This window comes from Orycteropus afer, unplaced genomic scaffold, assembly GCF_000298275.1.
Source record: "Orycteropus afer afer isolate SDZICR_OR568_19922 unplaced genomic scaffold, OryAfe1.0 scaffold00030, whole genome shotgun sequence".
NCBI lineage: Eukaryota > Metazoa > Chordata > Mammalia > Tubulidentata > Orycteropodidae > Orycteropus > Orycteropus afer.
In genome coordinates, this window is record NW_006921617.1 from 9956923 (window position 1) to 9972117 (window position 15195).

Consider the following 15195-nt stretch of genomic DNA (forward strand, 5'->3'; position numbering starts at 1 on the left):
GGCACCAGCAGAGGCAGGAGACCAGAGAAAGATGGTATGGTGGGCTTCCTGGCCCACAGAGTGAGGTGGCTACAATGGGTGTACTGATCCACTGAGTAAGAGAGCTGAGCACCTTCAGGCAGGAAGCTCACTGGTAAATGGGGTGCCTCCTGGCCCTGGGTGAAGCTAGGCTGGCTTATCCACAGAGCTGAGTACAGAGAAGACTCTGAAAAGGGAGGGAAACAATGGATGAAAGGTGAGACCAAGTCACTCAAATAGCACAGGACTTCATGTGTCAGAGATCCGTTAGTTTCCTTGAGGAGCCCTCACACTCAAGGACAGACCACAGAATGAGGTTGGTGGCTTCTGCAAAGGGAGTGAGCCAAGGTGTGCCTTCCAGAATTGCCGTTGGACACCTGCCCTAATGGGGGATGCCTCCAGGTGGGGCAGGGTATTCCATGGGCCTTCGTGTAGGCAAGACTCTGGTGTCTCTTAACCTCACGGTGTTGCTGCTTTAAAGGTATAGTGATGAACACATGCATTCACCCCTCCTTGTTCCCCTGTCCCCAGTCCTTCACTTTGGCAATGGAAATTGTTAAGACTCCAGTCTATACTGGCTCAAATGCAGCACCTAACAGAGAAGTACTGTTCTCATTCACTACTGTGAGTCTACTGTCATTTATGAAATGAAAACAATACAAGTTCTCTGTCCAGTGTACCAGAGCACTAGCTCCACAAGCAAACAGCCCTGCTCCTGATGATTTCAGCAGACCTTGTCAAGCTTCTCAACTGCTTCTAGACAGGTCAGTGTAGAGCACAGAGCAACTGTGAACTGAATTAATAGACTAATCTACCCCTAAGGGCCCAACATCTGCTAGGTGCTTGACACCACATTCTAATTTTAACATGACACCCCCAAAATGTAGGGACTTGTATCCCCATTCTGTAATTAAGGAAACTGGGGCTCAGAAATGGAGCTCTGGTGGTGTAATGCCTAAGGCATTTGATTGTTCACCAGAAGGCTGGCAGTTCAAACCCACCAGCCACTCCTTGGAAGGAAGATTGGGCAATCAACTTCTGTAGTGAAACTGCCTCAGAAACCCAAGGAGGGGTTGCTATGAGTCAGATCCAACTCGACAGCAACGGGTTTGGTTTGGTTTTGGTTTGGGGCTCAGAAGGGTTCAGTGAATTACACAAAAGGTGGCACCAAGTGGTAGTGCTAACTCAAGATCAGTCTCTCCACTCTTGAAACTAGACTATGGGAAAAGTGAAAGGGTCCGTTCCATTTAGCAAGCACTGACACCAAACTATTATTTGGAGAGAGCCATCATTACTGAGAAAATTTTCCACAGCTAGGGCCCTAAACCAGGGCTCTGCTGGCCTGCACCAGAGGTTATCACATGAAAATCAGCATCCCCACTGGACGAGAAGTTGCTGGCTGGCCAAAATTATAGCACAATATTTCTTTGTACTTAAAATACTGACCTTGATTGACTCCAACCCATAGGTCTGATATGGATGTGGCCTTAACGTTTTTTTGTTCTTCTGAAGTTACATATACACCAAGTAGAAGATTTGGGGTGGGAAAGAGAATAAAATTTTACAGGACTATTCAGAGCACCTGTCATGAAAAGAGAATGCATTTTCCTTTTAACCTCAGAGAAAAAAAATATCTTCAGTGTTTTTAACAGCAGAATAGAGAGCTTTGTTTCTCTTGAAAAAGCTGTGATAGAATTTGGTTTTGTTTCTCTGTTTTAAAACATTCAACACAGAATTAAAAAACGTAGGTGTCTTAGTTATCTAGTGTTACTATATTAGAAATACCATGAGTGGATGACTTTAACAAACAGAAATCTATTTTCTCACAGTTTAGGAGCTAGAAGTCTGAATTGAGGGCACCCGCTCTAGGGGAAGATTTCCTCTCTCTATTGGCTCTGAAGGAAGGTCCTTGTCTCCTTTCAACATCTGTGGGCCCAGTGTTCTCAGAGATCTCCATCAATTTTTTGGCATCAATTTTTCCCCAAGTCTAGGAGGTTCTCAGCGCAGGGACCATGGATCCAAATGATGTGCTCCACTCCCAGCTCTTCTTTCTTGGTGGTAGTCAGGTCCCTCTCTCTGCTTGCTTCCCTCTCCTTTTATCTCTTGTAAGATAAAGGTGTGTGCAGATCACACACTAGGGAAACTCCCCTTACATGGATCAGGGCTGTGACCTGAGTAAGTGTGCTGCATCCCATCCTAATCCTGCCTTATTAATGTAACAAATGTAACCTCATCCTCATCAACATAACCTTATCCTGCCTCCTTAACACAGAGGTCAGGATTTATAGCACATCACAAATGGAGGATAATCACATCAGATCACATCATGGGGGATGATTACATCATTACATAACTGAACTGCCGAACCACTGAGACACATTTAGATACAACTAGCTAAGTTGACACACATTTTGGAGGGTAACAATTCAATCCATGACAATAGTTTTCAAAATTCCAACTCTGCCATACATGTCTTTAGACAAATCACTCCATAGCCTAGATTTTCTGAGCTACCATATTGTCTTTTTTAAATGCCTTGATAAAATTACATGAAAGCACTTTGTAAACTGTAAAGCACTTAGCCCATAGGTAGAACTTATAATATTGCTGGAGTCCCTGAGAGGTGCAAACAGTTTGTAAACTCAGCTGCTAACTGAAAAATTGAAGGGTTGAGCCCGGCCAGAGGTGCCTCAGAAGAAAGGCCTGGCAATCTACTTCTGAAAATGCAGCCACTGAAAACCTTACAGAGCATAGTTCTACTCGGACACACCTGGGATCCGTGTGTGTAGACATGATAGCAATCGATATACTATTATCAAGGGTTACTTTTGTGGTAGATAAATCTAATCTCCCGATTTCTCACACAATTACCTTAGCCATTTTGTAATCTTATCTTCTTTCTTCACTATTCACCTTCCAAAAGCAAATTTTATTCAACTCAGTTGTTGTCGTTATGTGCTGTTGAGTCGTCCCCAACTCATAGCGACCCCTCCTTGGGTTGCCGAGGCAGCATCACTACGGAAGTAGATTGCCCAACCTTCCTTCCGAGGAGTGGCTGGTAGGTTTGAACTGTCAGCCTTCTGGTCAGCAGTCAAGTGCCTTAGGCATTATGCTACCAGAGCTCCTATTCAACTCAGTAGAGCATAATAATTCATTGAGAACTACCTATCAAAAGCAAATCAACCATTTGTCCATTAACATGATCATTTTGGTTTTTAAGCAAAACACTTCACAGACTTTGTTTTCTGCTACCTTGCTTTCTTTCCCCTCCTTCTTTCCTAAGACTGTCAAAGTAGACATTTTGCTTTATAAATAACTGGATCAATGAGTAAAGTGTTTTAAACAAAAATCAATGTCCAGGCATGAAAACATCTTTGGGATTCTCGAATATTTTATTAGTGTCTTGTTTAAACAGTTTGTCATCTATTTATCATGGAACTTAATTCAGACTTAAGTATGCTCCGGCCTTTACATCAGGGACAAGACTAAGCCCCTTCATGCACACACACATCATTACAATATTCCAAGTCCTAACTCCTAGTATTTGCATGTTCTGCTTTATAAGCTTTTGTCTTTGTGACTAAACGTGCAGCAATAAACCTCAAACCGCATTAATGATAACCTTGTTAAATATAAACTAGTGTGCAATTACCCAAACTGCTAACACAAACAAAGAAGGGGAAAGAACCAGGAAACCCTGATTGATTATATGTTCTTGGAGGCTTTTAAAAACCAAATAAAAATAAAAATACAACCTTACACAGCTTATAAAAGAGAGGACTAGCTAATGATTTTATGATTCCTGCACATAATGCTATAAATGGCCTGCTTGAGCCCCACAGCATCTATGAAAAGTTTGGTTTTTAAATTGCACATAGGCTGATGCTTGAGGGGTTCAGATACTTTTTGAAGTGGAATATGGGTGGTGATGACTTTTAAGGAAATTCACATCACTATGTTACATAACAGATTCTTATAAAAACTTCTGGTTTTCAAAACTCTTCTTCTGATAGTGACTTTTTCTACAGTCCCTCAAGGGGAAAATGGAAACAGAAAGCTGTGTGGTGTAGACAGTGGTGTGGTCATAACCTAGCTCTCTGGAAAAAAAGAAAGAAAAGTCCCCTACTTGCAGCTGTAGCTGATTTGCATGGTGTAAATATGCCCACCACTGCCATTTCAGGTAACCAACCAGCTCACAGATGCCTGACCATTAAACAATTCTCTGTCTTAAGCCCATAAGAGCCGGCTATGGGGTGCACCACTGGGTCTAGTAAAAACCCAGTTAGACCCAGAGAAATCAGGGTCCTAATTCTATCTCTTGTTTCCAACAATGTGGCCTTAAGCAAATTTCTTAGTCTCTCCAAGCTTCTAAGTCTTCAGCAATAAAATGAATATATGCCCTGTCTCACAGGATTGCTGTGCAAATTAAACAAAATAAATGCTCATAAAATACAGGTACTCAGAACTCCATACATGTCCTTCTCCACCCTGGGAGCAGGCATGGAGGAGAAGCAGGCAAGGTGGGGTGAAATGGGAGGGGTGCACCTACATAACCTGTACTTTACCCACAACAGGGATGTACACATTCAAGTCTGACATTGGTTGTGATAGTGATGATGGTGAGGAAGGAGGTGATGAAGATGCAGAACAGGAGGTGAGACTGCAGTGATGGCTGGGCGCCAGGCCAGGGGCTACCTGACATGAAATACAAGGAATTTAAGATTGACAGGGTCAGATGTGGGGTTCTCAAAGGTCCCTCTGGGGAAAAGGGGACTACACAGAAAAGACACTCCTCGGAAGGAAGGTTGGGCAATCTACTTCTGTAGTGATATTGCCTCAGAAACCAAGGAGGGGTCACTATGAGTCGGGTCCAACCCGACGGCACACAACAACAGACAGAAGCCAGGAGCCTTTCAGAAGGCCACTGCATCATCCATGGCAGGGACCCAGTATGAACAGTGAGCAAGGGCAGGAAGGAACCAACGAGGCTCACGCACACCTCCTGGGTACCAAGCAGGGGTCGGCACTCTTTTTCTCTAAAGATCCAGAGAGTAAGTCATTTAAGCTTTGTAGACTTTGTGGTCTCCATTGCAATGACTCAACTATGCCAACACAGCCAAAAACAACACATAAATGAGTGGGAGTAGCTGTGTTCCAATAAATTTGTATTTATAAAAACAGCCAGAGGGCCACACAGATTTGGCCATGGGCTATAGTTTGCCAACCCCTGGGTTAGAGGGAAGGGTGATGCTGAGACGTTACACAGATGGTCACACATCCAGGAAGTAGTTATCATTACCATTACCATTTCATGGATAATAACCCAGTTACAAAGCAAGTGGCAAAACCTGGCTTACAAACCAGTTCTTTGGGATACCAGGCTCATGCTCCTATTCCAACGTGCACAGAAAGTATCAGATGAGTAAGAGAAGCCATAAAGTTTATAGGAATTTAGAGGTACATGAGAAGAAGGAAGCACAGGCAAGCAATGGGCAGGACTTAATTACACAGCCATAGGACTCCCTGATGGTCTGGACTATGCCCAAGTCCCTCATGTATGCAGGTCCTCCCTGTATGACAGAAAGGTGGAAACCAAAGTAAGGAAAATCACAGAGTTTACAGTGGACTTAGGGTCATTTAAACCAACTTTTTGCCCATTCTGTGGACATCAATTTAACAAGCATTTATGACCCCAGTTGCCAAATCACAGCATAGCAAGGTGAGGTATGTAAGAGCTAGACTGACAGGGTTCAAACTCAGCTCCCACTTCTGAGCCAAGTAACTCTGGGCAAGTTACTTAATCATTCAGGGATGATGTCATGGGTACGTGTCTAATACGGTTGTTGTTAGCTGCCATCACATCAACCCAACTCACGGCCTGGTCTTACATCATCCGCCAGATCAGCTATGGATCAGACAGCTGTGAGCCACAGGGTTTTCACTGGTTGATTTTCTGAAGGAGATCACCAGGCCTTTCTTCCTAGACTGTTTTAGTCTAGAAGCTCCACTGGAACCATTCAATGTCAAAGCAGCATACGAGCCTGCCCTGACAGACGGGTGGTGGCTGTATGTGAGATGCACTGGCCAGAATCGAATCAGGTCTCCCACATGGAAGGTGAGGACTCTGCCACTGACCAGTACCTCATGCTTGTCTCAGGCTGGTATAAATACAAAAGTACAAACTCACTCAATGCCTCATCAAGCACTTGGGGCATAGAGCAAAGTGCCTGGCACATAGTAGACGTGTTTATTAAATAAAACTACTATATCCATGACAGGGAGCTCTGGTGACATAGTGCCTAAGGCATTTGACTGCTAACCATAAGGCTAGTGGTTCAAACCCACCAGCCATTCCTTGGAAGGAAGATTGGGCAATCTACTTCTGTAGTGATACTGCCTTGGAAACCCAACGACAGGCCGCTATGACTCGGAGTTGACTCAATGGCAGTCAGTTTTTTTTTTTTTTTTTTGGTTTGGTACATCCATGACACTATGACATGTCCCTGCCCTGGTGGAGACTCAGAAAATGAGCTCACCTCCAACACAGCACCCTCACCATGCTATAATTCATTGTCTGTTCCTATGTCTCCCAACACAGGAAGGGATCATGCTTTATGCCTGTATCTCCTATGCCCAGCACAGTGGTGCCTCATAATTGATATTTATTATGTTCAATGTTTGTTGAATGAATAAATGATAAAAGGCAGTAAATCCCAATGCTAGAATTTCCTCTATTACATACCTGACAAATAACAAAGCACCTAAGGTTGCTCCACATGACTTGAATTCCTGCCCCCGTTTTGTTACAGGCTGAAATCCAATTGCTTTGGAAACTCTATGGTCCTTTAGAAATAGAGGTTACTACAGATCACTTCTGCAATGGCAGTGGTGCTAGAGGACTACCTGCCTCCTGGCCAGTGACTCCCAGCTCAGAGGACCTCCTAGAGCTATCAGAAAGGTTGGGACACCTTCACTGCCTGAGGGAGCACCACTGAGGTGATTTTCAAGTTATCCCTTACACCAAGGTAATCCTTTATTCCTTCATCCACATTTTGCCAGCTGGAGCCACAGAGAATAAGCTTAAGCCTCCTTCCACGTCAACCTCTGAAGGGTGAGATTGTCCAACTTCCCTACCTGAATGTACCCTAGGCCTCCTCAGAAGATGCCTAGAACGCTGCTACACCTAGAAGAGGTGGCAGTACTCACCTGCTCCAACACTTCAATTCCATAAGGAAACTGAGGCCCAGGGGGTGAAGTGACCCATCCTGGCTACCCATTATGGCAGGGGCAGGCCCAGAACCCAGGATTCCCAAATACTGCATTAGCATCTGCTATCCAACATCATGTCATCACCTGAGCTCCGCTACTGTTCCTTCCCATTCTGCTCCAAAGGCCTCCTCTCTACCTGGTAATTCTCCTTCTGATGAGGAAAAAGATTGAGCACACAGAGTTCCCTGACAGGTGCTGGGGACACAGCGCAGAGCTGTACACTGGCTTCCCCATCCTTCCTGGAGAGCAAAAGGTCACACTTGAACTTGCTACCCTCACTGGGCACTTGCCAGCAATGAGCAGGCTTCGGACTTATTTCCCCTTCTGATTCCCAACATGATAGGCTTTGTGACTGCGAGGAGGAAGGCAGTGGGAGAACTTTGGGCAAGGGCCACTGGTCTCCACCCCTGCGAAGGGCAGGGTCAAGGGCTTACTAGGGCCTACGACCACCTGGGACTTCAGCTTTGGCTTCTACAATTCATGTTACCATGAAAATGCTCAACAATAACTAGTATTTGCTTACTGTTGAGATCAAAGTCCCTCAGGATTTCTCAAATCCGGAAGGATCCAGAGATTACAGCTTGAACAAATGAGAATGTTGAGTTGCCTGGTATCACAAAGCAAGGTGGTGACAAGGTGGGGAAAGAACACCAATCTCCCCTCCCTTACCATGACTGTCGACCTCCTAGTCCACCCACGTCTTTCTTTTTAGGAAAGAATGACACGACAGTCATACCACAAACCAGTTTTTACTCAGTGGGCAATGCAGAGGGAGGGGTGTTTGAGCTCTGCCATGTACATGGCTTATTGGCTGAGTGACCCTGAAGGGGTTACTTAACATCTTTGAGCCCTAGTTTCCTCAACTTTAAAACAGAACAATAATAGTAACCTATAAAGCTTCGCTACTCAGTGTGGTCTATTTGTCTCCTCTGGAGCTTGTGAGAAGGAGCTCTGGTGGCCTACTGCCTAAGGCATTTGACTGCTAACCAAAAGGTTGGGACTTCAAACCCACCAGCTGCTCCGTGGAAAGAAGATGGGCAATCTACTTCCATAAAGATTATGTCAGAAACCCAATGGGGATCACTATGAGTCAGAATCGACTCGATGGCAGTGAGTTTGGTTTTTCTGGTTTGGAGCTTATGAGAAATGTAGACTGCCATACATCGCAGACCTGCTAAATATCAATCTCTTTTAACAAGATCCCAAGTGATCCCAAGCACATTAAATTTTAGAAGCCCTGATAAAAAGCATAAGGAACTCTGGTGGAGTAGTGGATAAGCCACCATACTGCTAATCAAAAGATGAGAGGTTCAAACCTGCCAGCTGCTCCATGGAAGGAAGACAGACCAATGTACTACCATAAAGATTTACAGCCTCAGAAACCCAATGGGGGTCACTGTGAGTCAGAACTGACTCATGGCAGTGAGTTTGTTTTTGTGGTTTTTTTTTTTTTTTTTTTTTTAAATAAAGCATTTCTCACCTGCCCAGCACATAGTCAGCCCTCAAGATATGTGAGTACAGTTGTTGCTATTATTAGAATTCAAGTCACAGCCACATTAGCACCTGAAAGGACTCTAGACAAGGCACAGACCTAAACAACTGAGTCATGTGCCCAGAGGCATACAGCTGTCAGCAGAGGCACCAAGGATATGAACCCAAGAGTGTGGACTCCTAATTCAGGGTTCTGTACACCACATGCTTCCTTCCTTTAAAGACCTTACTACTCGAGACATACACCAAGTCAGGTGCTCTAAAACCTGCATGCTGCTTTAAAGTAATATCAGCCTCTTCCCCGTGATCCCACCAGTCAGGCCTGAAAACACACATGCTTCCACCTGAGCTTTCGTCTAGGTTTGTGGCTGGCTGTCTAACATTCACCAGCTCTAGGAAGTGGAGTAACCCAGGGCTGCTGCTAGCTGCCACCTGAGATGAAATTTTCAAAGCAAAAGGAAACCTTATAATACACCTTATAAATTTACACTCCCTTTCACCTATTAACACCTCCCTGAAGCAGAGCTAGCTGCCCACACAGAGAGACACAGCTTCCCATCTCAATGCCTCATCTGGATAAGAACAAATACCAGCAAGTTTGCTTCCCGCTGCTGGAGCCCGTCCATGAGGCCGGGAGGACCACCAGGCCCATAGTGCTGGGTTCCCCAGACCCTCCAACAGAATGCTACTGGTAAGGAGCATGGGTTCCTGGGTGGTGCTGTGAACACACTCAGCAGCTAATCAAAAGGTTAAGGTGGTTTGAGTCCATCTAGAGGTGCCTCTGGAAAAAGGTCTGGAGCCTGAAAAATCAACCAGTGAAAGCCCTGTGGAGCATGATTCTACTCTGACACACATGGTGAGGACTAAATGTATCTACGCCAGCACACTAATCACTCAGTCGACTAGTCACTCTACTCTGCCCGCGCCTGGTTGCAGAAATGTTCTTCCTTGTGGTATTTCAAAGTCTGAAGTCCAAGTAATTGGTTTTGTGAGTGCCCAGATGAGAGTGACAGAAAGGAAAGGGCTTCCAGAGTACAGTCGTGGAAACTGTGATTTTTACACGCCCATAAAACCAAATCTGCTGCCGTAGAGATGATTCCAACTCATGGTGACCCCATGTGTTACACAGGGCAACTGCTCCAAAGGGTTTTCTTGGCTATAATCTCTGGGGAAGCAGATCATCAGGCTTTTCTTCCAAGGTGCTTCTGGGTGGGTATGAACCACCAACCTTTTGGTTTGTAGCTAAGTTCAAACTTTGTGCCTAACAAACCTAATATATGAGATCACAAATTCTTTTTTAAAAAAGGAAGGTTCAAATTCACTGAAAAAAGGCAGATTCAAATTCATTGAAAACAATGCTTCTCAATCATTAATCTGTATAAAAATCAGGGGGGAGGGAAGGAAGGATTTTGTTAAACTGCAGACTGGGACCCAGAGAGTCTGCTTTTCTAAGGAGCCTATTGTTGTTGTTATGTGATGTCGAGTCAGACACAACTCATAGCAACCCCTCCTTGGGTTTCCAAGGCAGTATCACTACGGAAGTAGATTGCCCAGTCTTCCTTCTGAGAAGTGGCTGGTGGGTTTGAACCGCCGGCCTTCTGGTTAGCAGTCAAGTGCCTTAGGCATTATGCTACCAGAGCGCCTATAAAGGAGCCTAGAAATAAACAAAAACAAACTCACTGCCATCAAGTGACTCCTAGCAATCCACTTTGGGTTTCCGAGGTGGTAAATCTTTACAGAAGTAGACTGCCCAGTCCTTCTTCCGTGAAGCAGCTGGTGGGTTTGAACTGCCAACCTTCTGGTCAGCAGTCAAATGCCTTAGGCTTAGTCAATCACAAAAGGCCAAATATCATATGAGACCACTACTGTAAAATGTCAAGGAAAGGTTTACACACAGAAAGAAACATTCTTTGAAGGTTACCAGGGGTGGGAGGGCAAGAGCAGATGAGACACATGGTCCAGAGACTAACAACACTTTTGAGTAACAAGGTTCTGTGGAATTCCTTAAAGAGCAACAAACTAATCCCAGGAAAAGGAGCCTTGATGGCACAGCAGTTAAGCGCTCAGTCTCCAGTCTGCAGTTTGACCCCACCAGCCGCTCTATGGGAGAAAGATGTGGCAGTCTGCTTTGGTAAAGATTAATCCTTGGAAACCCTACTGGGCAGTTCTATTCTGTCCTACAGGATCGCCATGAGTCAGAATCAAGTCAATGGCAACAGGTTTGGCTATCTGGTTTAATCCCTGGGAAGTATACTTTTATTTAAAAACAACTTCCCAGGAGCTACACAAGACTACCAAGCTTTCTGGAAGGGAGGCACACCAAGAAGGCTAATCATATTCCTTAAAGTGGCCTGGCCTGGTTTCAAAGCACACTTGATCTAGGCAGGTGAGAGTACTCTATAGTGATCATGAAAGCAGGGCACTTCTAACAAAGTTCTTGGAAGCAGCACAGTACAGAAAACAAAACATCCTAGGATATTTCAAGTTCATTGCCTCCACAAATCTGAAATCAGCCTCTCCCACAGCCAAACTCACTCATCGAGACTTTCTCAAATCCCTGTTTTACCTCCTCTCTCTACATTAAATTTGATGCTGCTTCTGTTGACAGCTGCGATAATAATAATAAAACCTATCAACTTGTCAAGGAGCTCTGGTGGCGTTTGGTTGCTGACCACCAGCCGTTCCACAGAAGAAAAATGGGGCAGTCTGCTTCCGTAAAGATTTACAGCCTTGGAAACCCAATGGGGGTCACTATGAGTTGGAATCAACTTGATGGCACTGAGTCTGGGTTTTTTGTTTTGTTTTATCAATTTGCCAGATATGGATTATTCTTAAGTAGGAAGAGTAAGGAAGCCTCTTTTATTGACTAACTGAAATAAAGTCTCTGTGTGGCGGCAGGGAGAGATCAATAAAAATCTAAAAAGTACACATTTATAGGATCAGAGATTACATTCTGGATATACTTTGGATCAGAAATACTAACAGACAAAATCCTCACTATCCCCTGAATTTAGTTTCTGGGAGCAAACAGTGTGAGGTAATCTGATCTCCAGCTGCTTTTAGCAGGGGGAGCACATCTGTCCCTCACCAGACACAGGCCAGCCTTTCACATTGGCTTAGAATAACATGTATGTTTATTACAATTCCTGTCATGACCCTCTTGACTAACTGGGCTTAGGCTCAAACTACAATCATTATCAGCCAGCCTGTGATGTTGAGTGTGAGTAACACTGAGCTGCCTAGAAACTGCTGAGTGTGTGCCACCTGCCCAAAAAGGAAGGGATTCCCCTCGCATCCACACATCCGCTAATGGGGAGACTAATAGGGAGACACGTGCTCTGGCAAGAAAAGCCAGAGCTGTCACCTGTGCCCAGCATGGATAGTTCACTCGAGCAGTTGTAGGCCGCCTCCCTGGCTCCACATGGGCCTGTGGTCCATGTGCACTCAGGCTGCAATGCTACATACCAGGATTTCATCCATTTGGGAAGCAATTAGACCAAAGTAAACTTCTGGAGGAGCCTGGCTTATTCCCCATTTATCCCTTGGGGGAGGAGGTTAAGTTTTCCCTCAGGCCACTTTCTTACTTAGGCCTGTGTAAGCTGGAGTTGACAGAAGCTGAAACAGAAATGTTCCTTCCCATATAACGCCTGCAGAATTTTGGCGGGGTCCCATCCCAGAAGGGGAAACCGAGACTCTGAGAGGTTAAAATAACTGAGCCAAGATGAAGGCCGTAACTCATTTCCCAGACCTTATTAACTCACAAGGGAGGATACACCTAGGTAAAGGGCCAGTCTGCACCTCCTCTCCAGTAGCCAGCGTCCTCTCCCCATCTCCAGTGTCTCTGCCCTACACAGACCTAACCCTGACAGACTTGAACATACTGGGACAAGCTGTAGCAGTTTTCGGACAATAAGCAAATGTCTAACATTTCATGATTTTGCTATAATCCTAATACCTGCAGGGAACCTGACCTAGTTGAACTACAAGCTTTTTAACTAACGAGAGGATTCATCTTGGAGTAAAGAATCCTCAAGCCCTATTTCTTCCCTGTCCCCCATTCTCAGGGCCTGGTTCAAGGCAATGTAAGAAGGGCTACCGCTTAGAAAAGCGGACGGAAAATGCCAACTCGTACTGTGCCCCAGCAATATTTTGAGCGCGGGCAAAAACTTTTCAGTAGGGATTCACGTCGTTTCAGACACAACTTTAGGCTCACACGCGCGAGCACTGCTACGGGCTGGACCCCAGACAGAGGCTCCACAAGCCATCTCTGGCCGGACTTGAGTCTGCCAAGTGCCGCACAACCACCATGCGGACAACGCGTCTCCGGGTCTGCCCCGGTTCCAGGAGGTTCGTGATCTCCTTGTGATGGGAGGTCTGGGTGTCGCTTTTTCATTAGCTCCGCACTTCCAGGTCCCGACCCATACTGCTAGAGCTTGACGCTCCTGTTCTACAAGCGCCGGGAGCGTACTCTTTCCATGTGAGGTGTTTTGCACACATATGCGATTACACATTTCCTGTGGCCTCCCTCTCTTTAGCGTGCCCTCGTGGTTTGAAACTCGGGACCCGGCTCGGCGCGGGGAACTGGGAGCGACCTACATGTCCCGCAGCAAAAGGAGCTTGTGCGAGGCTGGGTGCGCGTTCTGTCCTGGGTACTCACCGGGACCTTTGCAGTTGCTCGAAGGCGCTGGCACTGCCCCCCTGGCCCAGCTGCTCCAGGGCGCAGTAGTTCTGCGAGGTCGGCCTGGAGAAGGCGATAGGCAGGATTCCCTGAGTGAACGAGTTGAGGCGGCCCCGACTGCCGCTCCCAGTCCCGGGGGTCCCGGAGCCCAAGAAGGTTCCAGCCGGCACCTGCACGCTAGTAAAGGCATCGTCCTCCTCCGACTCTTCCTGCTCGGCGGTCCCCGGTCCGTCGGGCAGCTGCGGCTGCTCCCCAGAAGCCCGACCCGCGCCCAGGGGGCTGGCGAATCCCCGGGCCGCTACGGGGCCCGGCACGGTCGCGTGGCCGCACAGGGGCCGGGGCGGCGGCGAGGGTTGCGGGGCGCAGGGTCCGAGTCCAGCCGCCAACGCCGCCGCCGCTGTGCCCGCAGCCGCGAGCGCTGTGCAGCCTCCGCGATCGGCGGCCGCGAGCAGGCTGAGGCGGGTCCTCGCGCCGCAGGCGCTACCGCCTCCTGCCTTGACCGCACCGCTCTCCTCGCCGCCGCCCCACTCCTCGTCCTGTAACGGCGGCCGTCCGTCCAACGAGATATTGGTGAGGAAGGAGAGGGCAGCCTGGCGCCGCCGCGGGTCCATGCGCGGCTTCCTAAGGGGCTCGGGTGGCGGCAACTGGGCCGGCCCGGCGGCTGCTGACTGGGGCGGCGGCGGCGGCGGCGGCAGCGCCTGCTGCAATCCGCTGCCGCTGTTGCCCGCGGCGTCGGTGCCGGCGCTGCTGCTACTGCTGCTGCTGCAGGCGGTCGTGGTGGTTGCAGCCGCCGCCATTGTGTCCGTCTGCGGCGGTACTTCGGCGGTGCCCCAGCAGCAAGCGGCGTCCGAGTGCTAAGCGGCGGGCGCGAGCGGCGGCGACCCGGGCAGGGCAGGGCGCAGAGCGCGGGCGGCGTGCGCGGCGGCCGGGCCCCCCCGCGGGCCGGCCATGCTAGCCCCTCGCGTGCTCGGGCTCGGGGCGCTGCTGCGGGGCTCACGCGCGCGCTTGCTGGGCAGGCTGGTTGTACGTCCGCCTGCCCGCTGGTCGGTGGGTCGGTCCCGAGCTCTCCCCGCCCCCGCGGTCTCCAGGTCCCGGGCCCGGGTGTCCGTATTTATAGGTGCGCGCGCCCCGCGCTCGCGCTCCGAAGCGCTCTTTGCAATAACATGGTATCACGTGTGGGGAATGAAACCTGGGAGGAAAACAAAGCCGCAAGCGCCAGCCGCGGAACCAGGCGGCTAGAGGCGAAGGGACCCGCTGAGGAGGAAGAGGAGGAGGAAGGGAAAGCGGGGCGGAGGATCCGCCCAGCAATGTACAGCCAGAAGAGTTGGTGGCGCCTGGGGAGTGCAGGAGCCAGGTGCAGGAGGCGAGCACGTTTCCCGGGCTCACTCGGACCAGGAATTTGGGGTGTGAGCAATACCCCGTGAGTCACGGAGTGGGATATGTTCCCGGGAGAGTTGGGGGGCTGCAGGGTAATTTGGGGGGGGGGCGACACAGAGATTTGACCGGCAAGAGAGTTAACTGGACCCTGAAAAATGTAGGTTCTTATTGATTTAGTTATACCAGTTGGTTCACAGCCTCTTCGTGGACAGCCCACCTCAAAGCTGTTTGCTGACTTTAGAGGTTGGGTCTCATTCATTCGCAAGCCGAGGATGCACCCCCTGAGGTAAAGCAAGGTCAGGGTGCATCAGAGCCCACGTGGCCAGACGAATTTACACATCCATAGAGTTGTCGCTTTTCAT

The 15195-nt window shown here is 48.1% G+C and overlaps 1 protein-coding gene across 1 annotated transcript in view; it reads right to left on the reverse strand.

The window, feature by feature from the left end:
* CABLES1 (Cdk5 and Abl enzyme substrate 1) overlaps positions 1-14253 on the reverse strand; it is a 139176-nt gene extending 124923 nt beyond the window's left edge. The window contains exon 1 of the mRNA XM_007935614.2: positions 13436-14253. Coding sequence (XP_007933805.1) covers positions 13436-14253 — 818 coding nt within the window. The remainder of the gene's footprint in view (positions 1-13435) is intronic.
* Between the last annotated feature and the right edge of the window lie 942 nt (positions 14254-15195).